Genomic DNA, 23,306 nt, shown 5'->3' on the forward strand with positions numbered 1-23,306 from the left:
TGAATTATCACGGCAAAGGAGAAGTGCTCACTAACACAAAGTTCAACAGATTTGTCAACAATTTTTTGAATCCTTTTGTGTACATGTAAAAAGTCTTAGAGCTTTGAGTTCAGCTCATGCAAATGGAAGTACAAACAAAAGTGTTGAAGTGGCTGCAATCCCTGAGCATCGTTTGTGCGCCGTAGATGCTGCTTCATGCTACGACAAATGGTAAGGGGCTGGTTAAATGCTAAACTAGTTTCACTCAAGATTGGAATGTCGACCTGTGTCAAACAAGAGGAGGTTGCATCCAGTGAACAAGAGATTACTCTTATGTTTTTTACTATAATTTTATTGATTTTGGGAGATATATATATATATATATATGTAGTAATAATACAATACACAAAAGTATCACGAAAAAAACTTTCTTCATATTTCCTGATTTGTCGAATGGAATGGTATCATTATGAGACATGCAGTACAACAGGAGAGGAAAATCTCAAAGACATTAAGACTTTGGTCCATTTTTCAATTAAGCTTAAAATACAAAGAAGTGATTGTACATGTGTGGTCCTCATTAAGGTAAAAGCTGATTCATAACTAAAAATCAGAACAAACTACATCGGAATTTTTTAAATTACATTTGAATCAATAGACATGACAGATTTAAGGCCACAAAATCAATGTTATTTTAATACATAAAAGGCTACGGAATGTATTCAGCACGTTGGCATTGGAAAAAAAAAGAAAAAAAGATCATTGCTTAAAAAGTTTGAGCAACTAATGTGTTTAGAAATAACTTTGCAAATATGTACCATTGATTTTATCAAAATAAATGCAACTTCAATTGTATAGATATAGAAGTGGAACAATATAACATATGTTTTCAAAGCATATAAAAAGCTCTGAGTTTCCTCGGGTCTATACGTCGTAGAAATCAACGTGATCTCCTGATGTGTATTTGTCTTCCAGCAGCAGCTTCATCATCTTGGCACACGAGGCCTCACATGTGAGTAGCTGGCCTTTGTCAAACTTGTCTGAAAATGACTTCCTTAAGCCCAATTCCCCCGTTTGTGTCCTGGCTATTAACTGCATATCTGTGTCCAAAGGACCTGGTTAAATGCAAAAAAAGAGAGAAAACACATTTAAGAAAATGTATAAATAAAAAATAAATACATATACATGAATGTAAACAAGCCCTCACCTGGAGCATAGTTGAGCACACGCAGGTCTGGCTCCTCTTCTGCCAGAACCTTGAACATCATATCTCGGGCCGCCTTGCCAGTACAGTAGAGCACCCAGGAGCCAAATGGCTTCAGGGCGCACAGTGAGGAGATGTTGATCACGCAGCGGCGCAGACCTGACTGCTTTGGAAAGGCCTGCAGCATGCTGGCAGTAAGGCACAAAGCAGAGCTGACGTTGCAAGATAGGTAGGAGTTCACCTCGGCCATGCTGGTGAAGCTTCTGGTGAAACGGGACACGTCACCTAGTGTGGCTGAGAAGACAGAGTGAGGAAGTTGCTACATTGAATATTGAACTTGACAACTAGATACGTAAGAAAAATAAAAAATAAAAGAAAAAACATCCATCCATCAATTCTCCCTAATTGAATGTCCTGTTTTGGGTCACAAGGACTTTTTCTATCAAATATTCAGGAAAAAACAAACAATATATATATATTTTTGCTTGGTCACACAATTATGTAAAAACAACAACAACACTTTTCCACTTAATAATCAACAGTTTTTCATTTAAAATGTAAACTGTGCTAAGGAGCAAAGTGCTTTCCTCTCTAGTAATATAAATACGATTTTAGACAAATCTCTCGATCACATATGATTTTGGTCTATAAGATGAAGTGGCGTCAGAAGCACAGTAGTGATTTTGCCAGCTAAACGGCACATTTAAGTATGGTGGGTTTGTTAAAAAAATAATAAAAAGTGATCAGTAGGAACGGAAACTGTGACAGGCTGTCGGCATCAAAGTGTGCAAAGTCATTTAAGTCTATTGAACTGCCTTTGAAAAGAAATTCGATGGCTTGCGTCAGCCAAGCGCTGCTAGCCGCTAGCGCTGGAGCCGACGCTAAATGCTGGTAACAGGCGTGGGCCCGTACAACACGTCAGCTTAATTATGTCTTTTTTTAATTGGCTATTGAAAGTGATATCAGGACGACAATGTGTTGTTGACTTCAGTTGCAACAGTTTGTGACATCAATTTAAACGCCCCAAACACAAAGATGAGTCAAGTCAGCCATTAGCCGCCCCAACTTCAAAATAAAAGAGTAACAAGGCAATTATTTTTGTTAAGGTATGGTGTTTTTTTGGCCTTCACACTATGTGGAGAGATTTGTCTCAAAATTATTCACACAAATACATTTGTGATTTTCACATGTGTTTTTCACATCCACAAACATTTTCACAATTTTCAAGTGTTTTTCAGATCCACCAATATATCCACGATTTTCACGTCTTTTTGTGTGCATTTTGTGTGTGCATTTTCCATTGCTTATGGCGAGTTGTCAAATGTGCGTTTGTGGATCGTTGCGCATGCGCATTTAGACAAATACGCTGTTTCGAGATATTCACACACACAAGTCCTCAGATATTCACGTGTCTAAGGCCCATTTCTTCTCTGTCAACGCGGAGGCAAGCATTGCTGTCTCCATTCATCCGGTTTGTTTCCCTTGAGCTTGTTTTACACTCTTCTTCTATTGTTACCTTTTTGGCCGCTGTTGCTTTAGCTCAGTAGAAGAAGAACATTTAAACAGTAGAAGAAGAGTGTCTTTCGAGTGAAGGCAAAAGATGCTTAAGGGAAACAAATTAAGGTTGCAAATTGTTTCCAGACTTGTGTAAAATAAACACATCAGGCTCATTTTCCGATTTACAATTTACAATTTTAAAGAAATGGCTCGTTCCCGTTCAGTGGAGACAGCAACACATTCTCCGCAGGACACGTGAATACCTGAGGACTTGTGTGTGTGTGTGTGAATATCTCAAAACAGCGTGATGTTTGTCTAAAAAATAAATGCACGTGCATAACGATCCAAAAACGCACATTCGATAACACGCAAGCATAAGTCATGGAGAAAATGCACACACAAAATTAAAAAAGATGCGAAAATCGTAAAAATGTTTGTGGATCTGAAAAACACGTGAAAATTACGAATATGTTTGTGGATCTGAAACACGTGAAAACCGAGAAAATGTTTGTGGATCTGAAAAACGTGAAAATCACAAATTTATTTGTGTAAATAATTTTGAGACAAATCTCTCACCGCATTAGTTTCAATCCTGCATAGCATGTACAATTGTTGCTGCATTTTGCTTGACAACTTCTTCCTGTTAATAAGCATGTATGAGACCGGGAAAAAAATGCCTCAAGCATTTCTTTTAACCGAGGTAGTTGAATTACTCAAACTCGTCTCCCCCCTAGTTTTTATTTTTGAATTGAAACTTTTAAATACATCCCTGTGTTCTTTTGTTGTTTCTGTTTTCTCGTACTCCCAAGATGCACAACTGATATTCTATATATGAAAAAAATACTCTTTATGCCAACTTTTTCTATTTTAATTAGCACAGTCTTATTTAAATAATACATTGATTGGTATCATAATTATTTCACTATTATTGCTGAAATATAAGAAGAGTGAGTGAATGTTTCACTCTTTAGTGACATAGGTTGCGTTGACTTCTTTCGTCCACTAGATGTTCCGCTTTCACCAGGGTTCTTGCAGGAATCACTAAATCATATTTTAGACATTTTTTTAGACCATTATGAGAAATGTTTTAGACCAACTTCAAGTCATAGCAAGCTGGTGCTTTACGGCTTTCGCGTGCGACTCAAGGGCCTTCATGCCCAAAGTCACCAATTTTATCTATTTTTTTGCATACTTTGCAACGAACTGAGTGTCTATCGCCTGCTACATCTTCCAACCAGTTGGAAAACTCTACTTTCAAGCCAATTCTTGGTAAACTGACCTTTAGCCAATTTACAGAAACACATTGTCCACACTCCCCATTCTGACTAATTGCATAAACTTGGTGGAAACGAAAACTTGAAAGGTATGTTACGCGGTAGTGGCCACATTCACACCAAAAGCATAGGGAGCGTTTCGCTTCGCTTTACTCACTAGCGTTTCACTGCTGGAGTGTACACGGGCGCTTCATTTGCGCACACCGGAGAGAGGGGCTTTGCTTTGCTTCACTTATCGCAGCCACTTACACTACGGCAAAACTCCTCTCAGAAAAAAAAAGTTTCAACATTGCAATCAAGTGGCCAACACTGTGCTATAATGCTGTAGCGAATGCCGGGTTCTACGTTAAGCCTTTTCGGGTGGTGGCCCTGCCAGAACCAGCTAGCCTGGCAAGTCACATCCACTTTCTTGAAAGAGCAAGTGGGTCTGGACAGGCGTCCATAGACAGCGATTCGGCTCTGGCCAAAAACATGCCAGCCAATCAAATTCGTCTGTCATTTGAGCTGAAACTCTTCTATCACACCTGATACTTTTCTCCACCCGTTCAAGCCTGCCTGCACACAGTTCTTCACTTCTTTTCCACACTCTCCATTGGTCTCTTCTCCCTGTAACTTCACTATTCCACTTGGGTCCCTCCCATTCACACAAAGATACTCTGTCTTGCTACGGCTAACCTTCATTCCCCTCCTTTCCAGGGCAAAACTCCACGCCTTTAGCTTCTCCTCCACCTGTTCCCTGCTCTCACTATAGATCACAATGTCATCTGCAAACATCATAGTCCATGGAGATTCCTGTCTAACCTCGTCTGTCATCCTGTCTATTACAATAGCAAAGAAGGGGCTCAGAGCTGATCCCTGATGTAGTCCCACTTCCACTTCGAACTCCTCCATCACACCTACAGCACACCTCACCACTGTCTTACAGTCCTCATACATGTCCTGCACCACTTGAACATACTTCTCTGCCACTCCAGACTTCCTCATACAAAACCACAGTTCCTTTCTGGGCACCTTGTCATAAGCTTTCTCCAGATCTACAAAGACACAATGCAGCTCCTTCTGACCTTCTTAGTACTTTTCTATCAACATCCTCAAAGCAAATACTGCATCTGTGGTACTCTTTTTTTTTTTTTTTTGGCATGAACCCAAACTGCTGCTCACAAATGTTCACCTCTGCCCTCAGTCGAGCTTCAACTACTCTTTCCCGTAGCTTAATTGTGTGGCTCATCAGCTTTATTCCTCTGTAGTGCCACATCTCCCTTGTTCTTAAAAATGGACACCAGCACACTTCTCCTCCATTCCTCAGGTATCTTCTCACTATCTAAGATCCTGTTGAACAACCCAGTCAGAAATTCTACTACTACCTCTCCTAGACACTTCCATACAGAATAAATAATGTAATGATTCCTAATAAGATATAAAGTAATTTACAATTAGTAAAACATAACACTAAAACATTGTATATTATATATTAAAGTGTTGATTTCATCACATTTATTGATCAAATTTCTAGGGCTATTTGTATTTTTACTGATGATCAGACACCCTACACAATACACAATAAAATAAATTTTAAAAACTAAATGCGTAAATAAAAGAAAAGGAAAAATATCTAGTGGCAATAAAAGTCCCATTCAAAATATGTGCAAATAATTCAAATTCAATACAATAGTGTCCCAGAGTAGCTCCCATTTAACCGGTTTCCACACAAATTGTACACTTGGTGGCACACTGGGTCCCACCCACATAATGTTGTACTTCATAGACAGCCGAAGAAGAGAGCCACGAAGAGATTCTTTAGGGTTATGTGCTAACTTTGAATAATTGCTGAGAATGCTGCACAGATCATCAAACTCAATGTCCGCTACAGGCAGAGACAGCGACCTCCAACTAATTTCAAACTATTTGCGGCGATCGAAGGCTTTTATTTGCCGTGATCTGAACACAACAAGCTAACTGCTATGCTAACTGCTACGAACTACCCGCCCGGCCGAACTACAATACAAACAACCCCCCTCAAATTCCCCCCTTGGCTTTTTGTGTGGAAGTTTTTCAGGAAGCAGACAGTAGAAACAGCAACGCAACAAGCACATTTTTTTTCTCCTACAGAAAGTTCTTAGAATGGACGGAGCGGATATAAGAATTTAAGACTTGGGTAAATTTAATTTTAGACCTGGGATGAAAATATTGGTGTTTTTTAAAGACTTTTAAGGCCTAAAATGAAAGTTTCTTAATTTGAGACTTTTTAAAACTTTTTTTAGACCCCGCGGGAACCCTGTTTCACTGAAGCAACAAAGCTCCAAATCTATTTCAGCACAATATGAAGAAAAGCCTTCATGCTATTGACCATTTGCACCGACGTCACGTGATCACGTGACTGCCCTATGACGGACGGCGAAAGGAAATGATTGTTGAACGGAAGTGGACGTGACCCACAGCGACTTAGCGACTGCTATTTTATAAATTAAAAGTTATTATTGCCCATAGAGCCATGGAATCTACTACTTCAACCGAAGTTCGCCTGTCAGTCGAAGTTGCACATTTAGTCGGGACTCAGAGCGCAATATTCACTTAAGTTGGAGATCGCTGGTTTGAAAACAGCCCTTTACCTTCTGTTGCCTGCTGTTTTTAACAAGTTAATCAAATCGCCGACTTTGCCGGAATTCACAGCGCACGACCTATATCATTATGTAGTCAAGGCCGTCTTTTCTCCTTACACCGGGACTGATTCTCTGGGATGAGATGCTATGCTCACACCAGGGGACAATATACCTCGTAATGCAAAGGTAAAACTTGTTTATCATGCTAACTGACTTATTTTTACATAGTGATGATGTTATGTTACTATGTTTACTATCATGGAACAAATGACTATCGTAGTGGCAAGCTATGCAGTAATTTCATGAATATGACTCCGGCTCCAGAGTGAAAAACTCCAAGCACAAAGACGAAATCCCCCATTATTAAACAGTCAAATGCACTTAATAATTTTGAAAAAGGTAAATTTTAAAACTAAGCTGTGTGTTCGTGCAGTTGGAGTGGACGCTAACTATCTGGCTCGTTAATGTGATTTGAAACACGCAATTCGACACCTTTGTTACAATCTTTGTTAGAGTGTATGTTTATTAGTAAAATGTATGAACATTTATCTACTAATTACAACATTTATCTACTAACCTCGCAAAAAATTATCGCTGCAAATCCGTGAATACTTTATGAGCTGCCAGTCCTTTCTGTTGATTGCTGCTATCAATCGACGTCTTTTGTCTTCATTAGTAGGTATGCGATAAAAAGCAACATTTGGTTTTCTCTTTTGTCTGTCTGTACAACCGACCACACAGCAAGATATGACCATTTTATAAGATAATCTATTAGATAAAGGATTCTACGCTGTACGAAATTCAATGGTTACAATACAGGCAAGTGGCTCTTTTGCCGTCCAGCGTCCCGTAGTTGTGACGGCACGTGCAAAAGGTCAATACTCGCCCATCTCAAATGATAACTGCGTGATTACGCGAAGCAAAAGCTTCACCTCGTCATGCTTCCAAATTCAACTTTCCGTCCATGATTGTGTTGAAATAACCAACTCTTCATTGCTGATTCTTCTTCTTTAATGCTCTGGTTCTTGTATGTTTTCTGGGGACTTTCTGTGGCTGCACTACAGCGCCATTTCAGAATTGGCATATGCATTACAGCTGTTAAGGGACTTCTTATGGACACACACAAGTCTTGAAGCGTTTACATGTGTACAATTGTTTTGGGAGGAACGAAGCTGGCTCCGTTTCCGTGTGGACATGGCCTCAGTTCCCTGGTTTCTTTTAGTCTTTGTTGGTTAGTTTTTGCTGTCACATTAATTTAGTCATGTTTCCTTTTGCAATGAATTTATTATTTCCTGTGCTTTCCTCTTTGATAATTTTGTATTTTGCAACATGTTTTTTGAAAATAAATACTTAATTTGCCATACCCTAACTGGTAGCTACCCTAACATAACTACCCTAACAAACATGACTGTAACCATAGTCTTCCTTATATTTCACGTATATGGTGAACTCCAAGTTCACACTTTTTTTGTGCATAAAAAAAAAGAAATGCAAATTTTACAGTGTTGAATGTTTATTGATTAATTTAAATCATCCAAACATCAAAAGATAATGGAAAAACAAAATAACTGCTACATGAGTAGAAATATTGTTACACGGAAGCCTCTCTAACAGAGTCAATTAAAATGTATACACTTCACTGCTTTGAAAATATATGCTAAGGCTCAGTTGCTCACTATATATTCATTTAAACAAGGGTACATAACTGTGGTTTGCAAGGATAATCAGAAACCTGTTGTACAATTTGAGTATGTTTTACATAAAGGTAAGCCTTAATCAGTGTTGTACCTGAACGAGTTCAAACGTGAACTGAATGCGTATCTCTGCTCCATAAACGTTTTTGTGAACGAATTCATCCTAGGGCCAATGAATAGTTTTGAACGCAGTTCATTTTTGTTCAAGGTTTGCTCTTGTTAGACTACAACAAGAAAAATTACACTGCGAGCGAACCTGAATTAGGCGGGAAAGGTAAACCCCAGAGACCAACAAAGAGTCACAAGGTTCATACGTCATCAAAATTCGATGTGTGCTTGCCCGATGTAAACACAGCAGTGATCTGTGTGCTGTTTGCGTAGCAAACGCAGAACGTATGTAATTCTGTTGTTCAGAAGCATACTTTCAGCTGTTTAATTACATTACCGTCTGAGGTTACTGTGGAACTAAACGTACAATAAAAATAATTACACACTTAATTAAACATTGCTAACGCTACAGTCAGAGGCGTAATTTGCCATTAGGCAAGGCGGGCAATTGCTTGGGGCCCCTTAGCCAGTAGGGCCCCCCAGAGGGCCAACAGATTTGACACAAACCGCATATCCTTTACATTAGCAGTGCAGCAATGACAATTGACCATCTCAAATTCCCTGAAACAGGTGTTTTTCTTTTTTCTTAAAGGTGCATGTCGCAATATTGACGCAAATTGGAGTGGTAAAATAACCATATTTTTCACCCACACGTTTTAAGAATTGTATAATGGACAGGTCGCAAATCTGCGAAAACTCTATCTTGCGACATGACCTTAAAAAACAACAACAACCACGTATAGTAAGGCTGATTATTTTTTCTTTTTTGTAAATGATCATGAAAAGTAGTAAAACTTTTATTTAAAAAGAAAAAGACCTTTATTCAAAACGACCGTAAGTTGTTTTTTTTAAACCACCATGTATAAACCAAAAAGAAAAAAAGAAAAAAAGACCACATAGAGTAAGGTGTTTTTTGTTTTGTTTTTAAACGACCATGGTGTTTGTTTTCAAACAACGTTGTTTTCTGACTCACTTAGAAGGATTTTTGCTCAACTTAAACAAAACAAGTCACTTTGAATGAAGCACAATTAATGGTGATTGTTTATTGAAGAAGCAGATGTGCAATTTTAAAATTACTTACTATGTATACTACGAATGGCCGCACCCAATCCCTTCTTGCTTGGGGCCCCTGGGGAATGTTGCTACGCCAGTGCCTACAGTCAAGGAGGATCGCATTCGAATGCTAATGGTAAATTAGCATCAACTTCAGGAGTGATATTCCTTCAAATAACTAATATTCACAATAAGCTCTGTGGATGCACATACACACAGGTAAGATAACACTACTACTACTACTACTACTACTACAAAGGTAAAAATGTTCCCCAAATCTGTGAAAAACGAGTTATATAATTCAAATGCAGCATCTCATTGCCAAACTACCCCTAAGAGGCCACCACGCGGAAGAAACAGTTGTATTTGATTTGTATTTTAAAATTGCAATTATTTTAATAGCTATACAGTATTCTTAATTTACTTCCTTACTAATTTAATTTCTCAATGTCCTTTTAAAGTTATAAAGTTCAATTTTCAAGGAATCAAGGAATGTTCCATTCCTTAAAATTCACGGGGCTTTTATTGTCATACATTTCCACATGACACTGCACAAAAATACAATTCCTAAGGTCCCAGCTAATTAGCCCACTAAGTCCTAAAACTTGTGAAAATTAGATAAAATAAATACGATAAAGAGAAAAAGGTTATGTAATGCTTGAAAATGAATTTTTTTGTCATTTTGTACTTGAGAAAAAGAGTAGTGTTCAAGAAGAAAGTGTTCAACATGCAGGGATGCATATGCATTAGGCTATAATAATAGTTTAAAAAGTTATTCTTGTCTTCAAATCTATATAGTCCTTTGTTATTTATTTTTTAAGATAAAAAAGTTTTTTTTTGTTTTACCTTGACTAGTTTCGGCTATGCCCAGGAACATCAGCTGATAAGAGGAGACGTCACAACTGTCAGTTTGACAGTTTCGGAGGAAGGTTGCAGTCAACACCAAAACTAGTCAAGGTAAAACATAAAAACTAACTTTTTTGTCTTAAAAAAGAAAAAACAAAGGCCTATGATAATAGTTTTGAGTAGCTGAGTTTTAGCAGTTGAATAAATACTTCTAAAACTAAGTTTGGAAATAATTGATTAATGATATTATTAATTGTGATTTTAATCTCAATTAAAATAGTTGTGATTATAATTTTTTCCATCATCGTCCAAACGGGTTAACTGCAGAAACACATTGGGGTGGTGCGAGGGGGGAGAAACACACTATGAAGTTCATTTTTGGACTGATGAACTTGTTCGATAATGAACCACGAACTGAACTAGTTAATTTTTAAATTTGTGAGCTGAACTTTGAACTAGTTCACGTAAAAAATTACCTTTCCCAACACTGACTTAAATCCCAACTAAAATGAAAACTGCAAAAGTTATTCTAATATATAAAAGTGGAGAGAAACGTCATCTATTTACCAACTATAGACCTATTTCATTACTTACACAGTTCTTAAAAATTCTAGAAAAACTATTCTCACAGAGACTAGATAATTTTATTGAGAAACATAATCTGCTAACTCAAAGTCAATATGGTTTCAGAGAAAAAATATCCACCTCTAGGGCAGTAATGGAGCTTGTGGAAGAAATTGCCACGAGACAACAAAGAATTTACAGTTGGGATTTTTATAGACTTAAAAAAAAGCCTTTGATATGATAAATCATTACATATTAATGGAAAAACTGGAAAGATACAGCAAAATAGGTCTTTCATCAAAATGGACTAAAGCTTATTAACACTTCTAAGTAGTACCTAGAAGATGGATATCAGTATTAACAAATTCAAACCAAGGGCCTGTGCTTTGTCCTAAATTATTTATATTAAATATGAATAATATTTGCTCTGTATGTAAAGCTTTAAAACAAAAAAACTATTCCATTCGCTGATGACACAACTCTATATTGCTCTAGAAAAAATCTCGGGCAGCTTCTTAGTACTATGGAAAACGAGCTTAATATACAAAAAAAAAAAAATCTTTAAATCTAGACAAAACAAAGTTTGTAATCTTCAGTACTAGACAAATTAAACATCAAGTCAAAATTACTGTTAACGGGACTTCCAGTTTTGGCGAGCATGGAGTAGGCTGCATTTAGCTCAAGCTACTTAACTATACAACCCACCGTTTTAACTGTTTTTGTGATACTTGAACCCACACTTTCCTGTTTCTTTGTAACTTACTAGTACCCTGGCTCATGATGGCACCGAAACTTTCTAAAGTGAGTGAAAAGCACGAGTCGGAGGCTGCCGCCACGAACATTAGCAATGCATTAGCGATATAGCTGCCTCGTTAGCCGAGCTCCAAGCGTCCCTGCTCACGGAGCTCAAAAAGTATTTTGACAAAGTGAATGGGAAGCTGGATGGGCTCCAAAAGACGGTCAACAGTCATGACGAGCGTTTGAATTCCCTGGAAGATAATGCCGAATTGCTACATCAACGCTTGGTTAAAGTGGAGGATTGCTGTGAAAAACTGGTTTATTTCTCTCACTATCACTATTAATAGACCAAAGTGTTTTATTTTATTTTTATTTATTTTCTGCTGATCTATTGGTATTCTGTTAGAGCAATTTGGGCCTTTAACAATATACCGAATGTGATGTGTAGACCTTCTTGTGTATTTTTTAAACTTATATTTAATATATGGCTAGTTCACTTAACAATGTTACATGGAATGTTAAAGGCATGAACCATCCTGTCAAGATGAAAAAGGCCCTTACACACTTGAAAAATCTAGGTGCTGGAATAGCATTTATCAAAGAAACACATCTTAAAAATGTTGACACTGTCCGGTTGAAATGTGGATAGGTGGGACAACTATTCCACTCAACTTTTCAGGGTAAGGCCAGAAGCGTAGCTATATTATATGCGGTCCTTTCTGTCAACTTGTGGGGTTTTGGATATTTGGCGTTTTTTACAAACACAGGATAAGTAATATTAATTTTTTTCACACCTTCATCAAACATACAGTCGAATTGATTATTTTTTCATTGATAACAAATTGACATCTGAAATTTTATTATGTGAATATCAACCTATAGTAGTATCGGACCATGCACATATTTTACTTAAACTCAGGATGTCTGTTGCTATGGCTTCCAGGCGACTGTGGAGGTTTAATTCTCTTTTGTTATCAGATGAAATTTTTGGGGATTTCATGTCTGAGCAAATTCTCTTATTTTTAGACATCAACATGACATCAGATGTCTCTGTCTCGACTGTAAGGGAGGCCCTGAAGGCATATCTGAGAGGGCAGGTGATATATTTTGTGGCTGGCAGGAGGAGGGACTCACAGGTTAAGTAAAGGTAGCTTGAAGGGCAAATAGCTGATATAGATAACAGAAATGCACAATCCCTTTCCCCAAATCTATGCAAAGAACGATTAAGGCTTAATGCAGAATATGACAGACTTACATCACATTCAATTGATTATCTGCTTCTAGAAAAAAATAAAAAATAAAAAAATAAAAAAAGAGTAATTTCTATGACCATGGCGAACGGGCAGGGGATTTACTTGCAAATCAACTTAAAAGTGCCAGAGCTAAGCAAATATTAATGGTGTGAGAGCCCAGAATGGTAAGACTGTGACAAACCAGCAAGGAATTAATGATACATTTCAACACTTTTATGACCCTTCTCTTACTTCCATTATCTCTAGTTGGAAGAGTGAATATTGTGAAAATGTCTGTATTACCCAAATTCTTATATTTCTTTCAGGCCATCCCCGTTTTCGTCCTTGGGGCTTATTTTAAGAAACTGGACTCTTTTATCTCATCTTTCATTTGGAGTGAGTAAAAGACCACATTTGCGTAAAGAACATTTACAGAAATTTTAAAAAGATGGCGGTTTAGCGCTTCCTAATTTTCGTTATTACTACTGGGCTGCTAATCTTTGCTGCATATCTTTTTGGGTGCATCATGGTTATGATGGGGCTCGACCTAAATGGGTAGAGATAGAGAGCTCTTCTTGTGGTCCTTTATTCCTGCTAGTTATAATTGGTGCATCAGTTCCCTTGTCTCAGAATACGCCACGTCAAAACCCTATAGTTTTTAACTCTGTTAAAATCTATTTGAAATTCAGAAAGTACTTTGATTTACAACACATGAGTTTGTTGAGCCTAATAGCAGCAAATATTTTTTTCCCCTCAGTCAATGCAGAACTCTACATTTCAAGTGTGGCAAACAAAGAAGGGGGCTGAAAACATTTAAAGATTTATTTGTGGAAGATAAATTTGCTTCTTTTCAACAGCTGGCTGAAAGATATAATTTACCTGCTTCTAACTTTTTTCGATATTTACAAGTAAGGCATTTTGTTTCAGGCTCCATCACAGGGTTCCCAAATAAACCTCCTGATAATGTAATTGGTGATTTGTTATCTTTCGACCCGACAAAGAAAAACACCATTTCTAAAATGTTAAGTTTGATTTGTAACTTACGTTTCTCCACCGTGTCTAGTATTAAAGAGGCTTAGGAGCAGGATCGGCAAATCTCTATCAGTGAGACAGTCTGGTCTGAAGTGTTAAGGAAAATTCATTCATCCTCAATGTTCTTGTCCAGTTCAAGGTGGTGTACAGGGTTAATCTTCAGATGGTTAAACTAGCAAGCATTTACACATGTGACCGATGTAAATTGACTGATGCTACATTAATATACATGTTCTGGTATTGCCCAGGATACAACATTATTGGTGTGGTATTTGCGACGCACTTTCTGTTGTACTTGGGGTAAAAATGCCCATGTATCCACTGATGTTACTTTTTGGGGTAGTAACTGAGGATCTTGGACTACCTGCCAGAGAGGTTCTGCTTTGACAAGTTGAACTTTTACCTGTTAAGATTGTGCACGGCACAATAAAAAGTTCCATGGACTTTTCTTCTGTGAAGATCCCGGAAAGGATTATTAATATTTGGTTATATGTGGCTTTCTAGAAAACAATAAATGTTTACGTTTAGGTACCCCTGCAATCGTCACACTTTTTTCTGTTACAAACTGACCCCTATCAGAGGGAAAAGTTATGTGGAGCTCACAGGGAAAAGTTTGGGGACCCCTGCAGTAAATCATGGTCTTGACAGTCAGCATGGCCCCGCGTCAAGATAGACGGGTGGCAATCAGAGGTAGACCAGCGCGAGATAACAGATAAAATCCAGGCGAGTCAAATCCAGCGACAATCGGAAAGCGAGAAAAAGTTGGCATGACGTTCGATGTTTGATATTCACTCCTACTGTCTAATTTAGGGAACATCTACAAATTACATTCTCCGGTGTGTCGTATCATCAAATCACCATAAAGGTTATATATTTTTTTATTCTGAATGCTGTTGAAACTGGCAATGATAAGCAACTACCTACTACAGCTCCAATATTTATCATATCTCTTATTTTGGACAATTTGGGGACATTTAAGGGACAAAAATTACCAATGTTCCAAAATATTCACCAAAAAACAACAACAACATATTTTCTCATTCTGATTGCTGTAGTAGATAGCATTGGTATGCTACTAACTACTACAGCTCCAATATTTATCATATCTTTCATTATGGACAATTTGAGGACATTTAAGGGACAAAAATGTTCCAAAATATTCACCCAAAATCAACAAAAACACATTTTCTCATTCTTATTGCTGTAGTAGATTATATTGGTATGCAACTAACTACTACAGTTTCAAGGATACCATTAGTAGTATGGACTCAATTGACAAGACGGCAAGACCAGGGAAACTGTTTTTATTGTGCGAAAATTTATCAGTAAATCCTTGACCGACGGAGGGACCCACTTGGATGCTGGAGCTTCTAAGAGGACATTACAAATTAATTTGAAGTCATGACATGTTAAGGAGTGTAATAATAATAACAATGATTTATTTATTTTTTTACTCAGAAATAAGTATAGTATGAGGCTTCCTTACAAAACCAACCAAGTGTTTGAGGCAAGCAAGAAGACTGGAATAGATACTAAAGGCAGATATGCGAGTAAATATATAAATAGGTGCTCAGTGATTTGCCAGAAGGGAGATGCAGTGGTCCACAATCCAAAATATGGGTGAAAATTGCAAGTTAAATTCCAAATAAAAGTTTGAGCAGGAAATGAACAGAACATTGTACCTTTTTGTCGTTCTGATTGCTGTAGCAGTGAACAATGGTAGGCCATTACTTACAACACCACAAAATATTATCAAAACAGTTATTGTGTTGAAGTAGGAGACATTTAAGATACCAAAAAATTAATCTATGAAAATGCACCTTTATTCAGATGGATATAGTCTTTTGAAGTGGCGGGCCAATACTTACAACACGTGTAGAATGAGCTTAAATTTCTCATTGTGAAAAAATTGGATGCAACAAAATCTCAGAAATATTAACAATTACTGAACATAATTTATACAAATATACATACAGTAAATACATGTATCTATATGCAAATGTCACATAGCCACATTGTGCCTTTTGATGGAATAGTGTCATCTGTCATTCCCCGTAAACTTGCATGGAACCATCTTTTGCATTTCTCACATTCAATCTTTAGAAACCATAAAGTACATGAAAAATAATTTCAATTCTACATTTCCCATGCACTCGAGTGTAACTCACAGCTCACCCAAAGAATGTGTGCATTTTGGCCTTGGGAGCTAAGAGGAACTTTCAGTCCACAGTAAGAGCAGATGTCTTTATATTCTCGGAAAAAAACTTGTCCATAATGAGAGATATGATAAATATTGGAGCTGTAGTAGTTTGTTGCTTGCCAATGAAAGCTACTACAGCAATCAGAATGAGAAAAATAGTTTTTGTTGATTTTTGGTGAATATTTTAGAACATTTTGTCCCTTAAATGTCCTCAAATTGTCCATAATGAAATATATGGTGAATATTGGAGCTGTAGTAGTTAGTTGCATACCAATGCTATCTACTAAAGTGATCAGAATGACAAAATGTGCTTTTGTTAATTTTTGGTGAATATTTGTGATCATTTATGGTCCTTTTAGTCCCTTGAATGTCCCCAACTTGTCCATAATGATAGATATGATAAATATTGGAGCTGTAGTAGTTTGTTGCTCGCCAATGCAAGCTACTAAATCAATCAGAATAAGAAAATGTGTTTTTGTTGATTTTTGGTGAATATTTTGGAATATTTTTGTCCCTTAAATGTCTTCAAATTGTCCACAATGAAAGATATGATAAATATTGGAGCTGTAGTAGTTAGTTGCATACCAATGCTATCTACTACAGCAATCAGAATGAAAAAATTTGTTTTTGTTGGTTTTTGGTGAATATTTTGGAACATTGGTAATTTTTGTCCCTTAAATGTCCCCAAATTGTCCAAAATGAGAGATATGATAAATATTGGAGCTGTAGTAGGTAGTTGCTTATCATTGCCAGTTACAACAGCAGTCAGAATAAAAATAAAATAAAATAAACCTTTATGGTGATTTGATGATACGTCACCCTGGAGAATGTAATTTGTAGACGGTCCCTAAATTAGACGGTAGTAGTGAATATCAAACCTCAAGCCAACTTTTTCTCGTTCAATCAGCGTGCAGACAGAAAGTCAATAGTTGATCAAATCCGACGCGATTGGTGATCAGAGCACAAAAAATCAAATAGTCAGCTCCGCGGAGAGCAGCTGCAACATGTTTATTTTTCATTATTCATTTTTTCTTCATTTGCTATATTTCCTATTTTTATGATATATTATTAAATATAATAACTTATTGTCCATTATCACGATATAAGTTAGGGCTATACATTTTCCTACTCCCTTTGAACATGTAAATTCTTACTTTACTAATAATTATTTTCCTTTATCTTCTTTCTTTTACCTTTTACTTCATAATTTGTATTGCCTTTACATGTTCAATAAACCAAACCAAACCAATTCATGAAGTATTCCAAAACAGTATCTGCAAAACAGTTGGTGCCCAAGTGTGACCTTACCTGCGTTATTAACCAGAATAAGGTGTTCTATGTCCGGTGAAAAGGCCTCTTTCGCGGTCCGGACGACCATCTCCGGTGCTTCCATCAGGGACAGATCCACCACCACGCAGCGGGCCTCCATGTCGGACTCGGCCAGCTCTGCCTGAAGAGTCCGCAGCTCGTTACCGGATCGGGCTACCAGGACGAAAACCGACCTGGGCTTCACCAGCCGGGCCATCTCCTTCGCAACAGTCCAGCCAAAACCTCTGGAGGCCCCGGTGATGATGCACAGAACTCGGCCAAGCTGCTCCATTCTCTCTGCTGCGCAGTGTAGTGCAAGGAGTACTACAGTGACGTGGTAGAAACAAACGATTTGCCTGGTTGTCAGCTCGCTACGCTTGCTTGTGGCTCTTCTTCTTTTATTTAATAGGCGTGGCTCGCCACCACTTGTTGCCCTATCGCCATCTCTCGGTTTCACGCTACTTTGACACAGATCATTTTACAATGTCACATGAAGAAACAAACTTATGATCACGCCCAAGTAAGAGTCACACTAACATCCATTTGTGCAATAGAAAGGGTGTTAAAAGAGACTACAAGATATGTTATTTGAAAATAACACTGGTCAACAGAATTTTATTTATTTATTTATTCATAATTTATTTATTCATTTTCATCAGAGATGCATTTATGTATTTTTTATGCTGATTTAGAAAAACATTCTTTACTTTTTTCAAGCACATTAGGAATATATATATTTAGTTTTTAAGTATGAAATCTTTTACCATGGTTTACCAAAACAGATTTTACCATGCATTGTAATTTATAGCTATGACATTTCAGGGGGGGGGAGAACACTGGCTGCTGCACATAACCCTAATTTATGATTATTAGTAAATAATATATATTAATATACTTGTTTTATTGTGTGAATGCTGAAAACGTTCCCACATGTTACTAACTTTATTTTTATTATTGTGTGAATGCTGATCGAAAACAATTTTTTCAATTCAACATTTTCACCCCATAAATTCACATTCAACAATTCACTCCCATTAGAATTTTAAACTCTTCAGCTCATCCAATTTATTTTGGATACATTTTCAGTATTCCCCCCAAAAGTCCCAATTTTCCCAATAAATATTGCATATTTTTCAGCATCAGAATTTTTTAGGGTAGGTGGTTTGGTGAGGGTTAGGATTTATAAGGTTTGTATCGTTTCTATGAGAAAATCTGGATTGTTCTTATTCAAAATTCCAAACATTCCCCTCATTTAATCTCCAGAAATTACTTAATCTAGTATTCAAAACAAAATGTCCTTTTTCTTCAAAGCAACAAAAACCCAGTCGTGGTTGAAACAGGCCTGGCGATTGTGTGTGACATAAAGGTGAAAGATCTAAGAGGCATTTCATATTCTCTATTGGTTCGAGTTCAATCACTCAAGCCCTTAAAATGTAGCACAAAGTGCTTCACAAAATACAAGCAAAGAAACTGAAGTAACCCAATCCCACGGAGTCACCGACACGCATGAACAGATGCACAACCAGTCAGTTAGGGTGTGTAAGAGTTAGTATGAGTGTGGAATGTTTGGACGTGACTTGTAGCCTATAAATTTTCGCACAAATATGCATTCTGTTGTCACTTGTGGATTCGTGTTAATAAAGTCATTGAAATTCATCAGTGACTGTGTCATCCTTCACCACATGCAAAGACATTACATCACGAGCTTTAAAAAAAGAATAAGAACGAAACAGATCAAACAAATAATTTTCATCTTGACATACCTGTAGATTAAATTATAGTCATGCCTTGAAAAAGGAGTTTGATTTGTTCAATGGCCACAGACTTTACTCAGAAATACTCTCCAATCATCTTTTTTCCTTTGAAATGAATGGAAATTGCATTAATGTGATCAAACCTACCCAAAAAACATTTAAAAATTGTAACAATAAAACGCTTACAACCGCCCCCTCATTTGAATAACATTTCGACCTGACAGAATATCTGCAGAATGAAATGAATAAATGTGAGAGCTGAGCGTTTTTATTTATTGATTGATATTTATTATTTGATATATTTATATAGTTATTTTTAAAATCTAATTTTTATTGTATTTATTTTGCAATATATATATATATATATATGTATATATATATATATATATAAAATCCACAACCCTGAGATTAAGAGTCTCATGCTCTACTGACTGAGCTAACCAGGGTTCTCTATTTGCTCACTATTGTGTCTTTAAATCTGGTTTGGAGTCTAGAATACACCTAAAACTTAAGTCCAAACATCCAAAGAAACAACCGACCGCCCAATGTGGGGCTCAAACCCACGACCCTGTGATTAAGAGTCTCATGCTCTACCGACTGAGCTAATCGGGCTTCTACTTGTTCTGTACAGTGTGTTTAAATATGGTTTGGAGTCTAGAATATGCCTAAAACAAGACAAAACATTCCACAAAACAAACTAACACCCAATGTGGGGCTCGAACCCACGACACTGAGATTAAGAGTCTCACGCTCTACTGACTGAGCTAACTAAGCTTCTTCTTGTTAAATACTGTATCTTTAAATCTGGTTTGGAGTCTGGAATACACCTAACACTTAAGAGAAAACCTTTGACGAAACAAACTACTGGCCAATGTGGGGCTCGAACCTACGACCCTGAGGTAGCCGGGCTTTTACTTATTCATTACTGTGTCTTTAAATCTGGTTTGAAGTGTAGAATATGCCTAAAACAGGACAAAACATCCCACAAAAAAAAAAACTACCAGCCAATGTGGGGCTTGAACCCCTGACGCTGAGATTAAGAGACTAATGCTCTACCGACTGAGCTAACTGGGCATCTTCTTATTCAGTACTGTGTCTTTAAATCTGGTATGGAGTCTAGAATTGGCCTAAGTACAGGCAAAAAGTTCCATGAAACAAACGACCGTCCAATGTGGGGCTTGAACCCATGACCCTGAGATTAAGAGTCTCATGCTCTACTGACTGAGCTAACTGGGTACTGCTGGATTATTAGCATTGTTTTTCTGTTTCAATTTATATTTTTTAAATTGTTTTTGATATTAGTTAAAGATGTGTATTGAGGAGACCAACAGTTTATTCACATGGGAGTTAATCTATAGTCTTTGTTCTTTTCCCTCAATTGAAGTAAGGTAAAATGAGAGGTGTCTGACCAAAAGGCCGTCTGCGTGAATCCCTGGTGCCAGGAGGCGCTGGGGGCAAATGGTTTACCCCCAACTGGAGTGAGATAACCTAATTGTATTTCACTCTGCTGACAGGATGTCTAGACTCGTAGACTCTTGTCTTTGCAGGAAGAGAGGGGGAGGGAACTGTTTTTGTATAAATGAGTGAGTGTATTTTGAGAATGTTACACTTTTGGACCAGAGCTGTTTGAGCCAGGTTCTAAGATGTCTTTCAGACTCTGAAATAAAGCTGGCAAACTTCTCCACGAGACTTCAACTTTGAGTTTTATTTGAACACGCAGAAATCAAAGAAATGATTTCCAACAGTATCAACTAGTTCAGTACTGTGTCGAGTATAGGAGTAACATTCATTCTTCCACCTAAATGCAAAATACTTCTGCATGGACGGGTCAAGAGGAATGCAAAAGAATGCATTAGCAAGATCAATGCAAGTGAAATGAGTGTGGGTTGATGCAATTTGAGACAGAAAAAATAGGAGTTAAGACGGCCGCATTAATCTCTCGCAGGTCATAAATCATACGAAACTTTCCAATATCTTTCTTCTCAACGGGTAAAATAGGCATGTTATAATCAGAGCCGGAAATTTCACACAACACTCCTGCTTTGAGCAAACCGTCAATTGTTTCCGAAATGCCAATCATCCCAGCCTCTTTTACAGAGTATTGGGGAACATATATTTGTCCTGGTTTCATCTGAAACACAACAGGTGAGACGTTACAGAGATCAACATCAGTGAGATCCATGGACCACAGCGATGTGGGGGGGAAAAAATCAAAAAGATAAACAGCAAAGTCGCTGTCGGTTGTTTCACGTCCATGGTGCCAATCCAGAAGCTGGTGCTCCAAAACGGAAGTGGGTAAAAATGTGTTAAACTGAATCCAATAAGCATCAAGTGACGGGAAATAGAGCAATTAAGAGTGAAATAAATTCTGCCAATCATCCCATGTTCAATTTCCATAAATTGTTTTCAATTTCCTGAAATGCCTCGCTATAGATCTCATCCCCTGATCTGTTATAGTACAGAGTGCAATGCATACAATCAGTTACCATATCATAAGATCTGATGTTACGAACCCAAGGTGACCAGAGAGCTCAGAAGTGCTCAGCTTCGAGCCAACAACTGGAGTCAATATCCACTCTTGCCCAGTAGATGTTGGCAGTGGCGCATGCCATAGGGCATTGTTCAACAAGCAGGAACTGGGAGGTGGCACTGGAGACAGAACAGCAGTAGGTGTTATCATCCGGAAATTCCAGGATAAATCCATCAGGGTTGCATTTGCTGAGAGGGCATGTGGCGATGAGGAGATTTCTGCCCAAAAGATTGACTGGACAGTTAGGTGCAAACACAAAAGAATGCAAAAGAGTCCGTGAAAAAACATTGAACAGTCACTGAGCATGTGGATTCAGGGCACCATCATTGTGGAAACTGTCCACCAGATAGAGGCAGATACTGTTGGTTTGGCACAGGGGAATGTTGTTGCTGCGGCGTGCAGTTTGTTGGCCTCTGCCTTTCCACCCAGACGCTTGAGGTCGCTGTCTGCAATCGCGGGCCATGGGGTCTTCTTGTTCAGTACTGTGTCTTTAAATCTGGTTTGGAGTCTAGAATACACCTAAGACTTAAGACAAAACAAACTACCTTCCAAAGTGGGGCTCGAACACACGAACCTGAGATTAAAAGTCGCATGCTCTACAAACTGAGCTAACTAGTTCAGTACTGTGTCTTTAAATCTGGTATGGAGTCTCGAATAGGCCTAAGTACAGACAAAACATTCCATGAAACATACTACCTTCCAATGTGGGGCTCAAACTCATGACAATGAGATTAAGAAACTCATGCTCTACCGACTGAGCTAAACAGGCTCTTTTTTGCTTACTATTGTGTCTTTAAATCTGGTATGAAGTCAAGGATATGCCTAAACAAAACATCCCATAAAAGAAACTACCGCCCAACGTGGGGCTCAAACCCACGACCCTGAGATTAAGAGTCTCATGCTCTACCGATTGAGCTAACCAGGATTGTACTTGTTCAGTACAATGATTTAAAATCTGGTTTGGAGTCTAGAATATGCCTAAAACAAGACAAAACATCCCACAAAAGTAACTGCCACCCAATGTGGGGCTCGAACCCATGACCCTGAGATTAAGAGTCTCATGCTCTACCGACTGAGCTAAACGGGGGTCTTCTTGTTCAGTACTGTGTCTTTAAATCTGGTTTGGAGTGTAAAATACACCTAAGACTTAAGACAAAACAAACTACCAGCCAAAGCAGGCTCGAACACGCGAATTTGAGATTTAGAGTCTCATGCTCTACCAACTGAGCTAACACGGCGTTAACTAGTTGAGTACTGTGTCTTTAAACCTAATATAGAGTCTAGAATAGACCTAAATACAGACAAAATTTAAATGAAACAAAAAACAGTCCAATGTGGGGCTTGAACCAACGACCCTGAGATTAAGAGTCCCATGCTCTACTGACTGAGCTAACTGGGTATCAGCTAGTTCAGTACTGTGTCTTTAAATCTGGTTTGGAGTCTAGAATACACAAGACTTGAGACAAAACAAACTACCTTCCAAAGTGGGGCTCGAAAAAACAACCTAAAATTAAGACTCTCATGCTCTACCAACTGAGATAACTGTGCGTTAACTAGTCCAGTACTGTGTCTTTAAATCTGGTATGGAGTCTATAATCGGCCTAAGTACAGACAAAACGTTCCATGCAACAAACGATCATCCAATTTTGGGCTTGAACCCATGACCCTGAGATAAAGAGTCTCATGCTCTAGC

General features: G+C 37.8%; 1 protein-coding gene and 1 non-coding gene across 2 annotated transcripts; both read right to left on the bottom strand.

Moving 5' to 3' along the window:
• Positions 1–310: 310 nt before the first annotated feature.
• LOC147162187 (sepiapterin reductase-like) lies at positions 311–17,713 on the bottom strand. Its single transcript, XM_086097355.1, has 3 exons — positions 17,330–17,713; positions 1,187–1,477; positions 311–1,094 (listed from the first exon to the last, which is right to left on the bottom strand). Exons 1-3 carry the CDS (start codon positions 17,619–17,621, stop codon positions 904–906), a joined length of 774 nt encoding a protein of 257 aa, XP_085953481.1. The 5' UTR covers positions 17,622–17,713; the 3' UTR covers positions 311–903.
• Positions 17,714–19,622: 1,909 nt separating this feature from the next.
• Positions 19,623–19,695, bottom strand: trnak-cuu (transfer RNA lysine (anticodon CUU)). Its single transcript has one exon. It is a non-coding gene; the product is annotated as a tRNA-Lys (tRNA).
• Positions 19,696–23,306: the final 3,611 nt, after the last annotated feature.

This window comes from Leptonotus elevatus, chromosome 15 (assembly GCF_054856555.1).
Source record: "Leptonotus elevatus isolate MCC_2025b chromosome 15, RoL_Lele_1.0, whole genome shotgun sequence".
NCBI classification, from domain to species: Eukaryota; Metazoa; Chordata; class Actinopteri; order Syngnathiformes; family Syngnathidae; genus Leptonotus; species Leptonotus elevatus.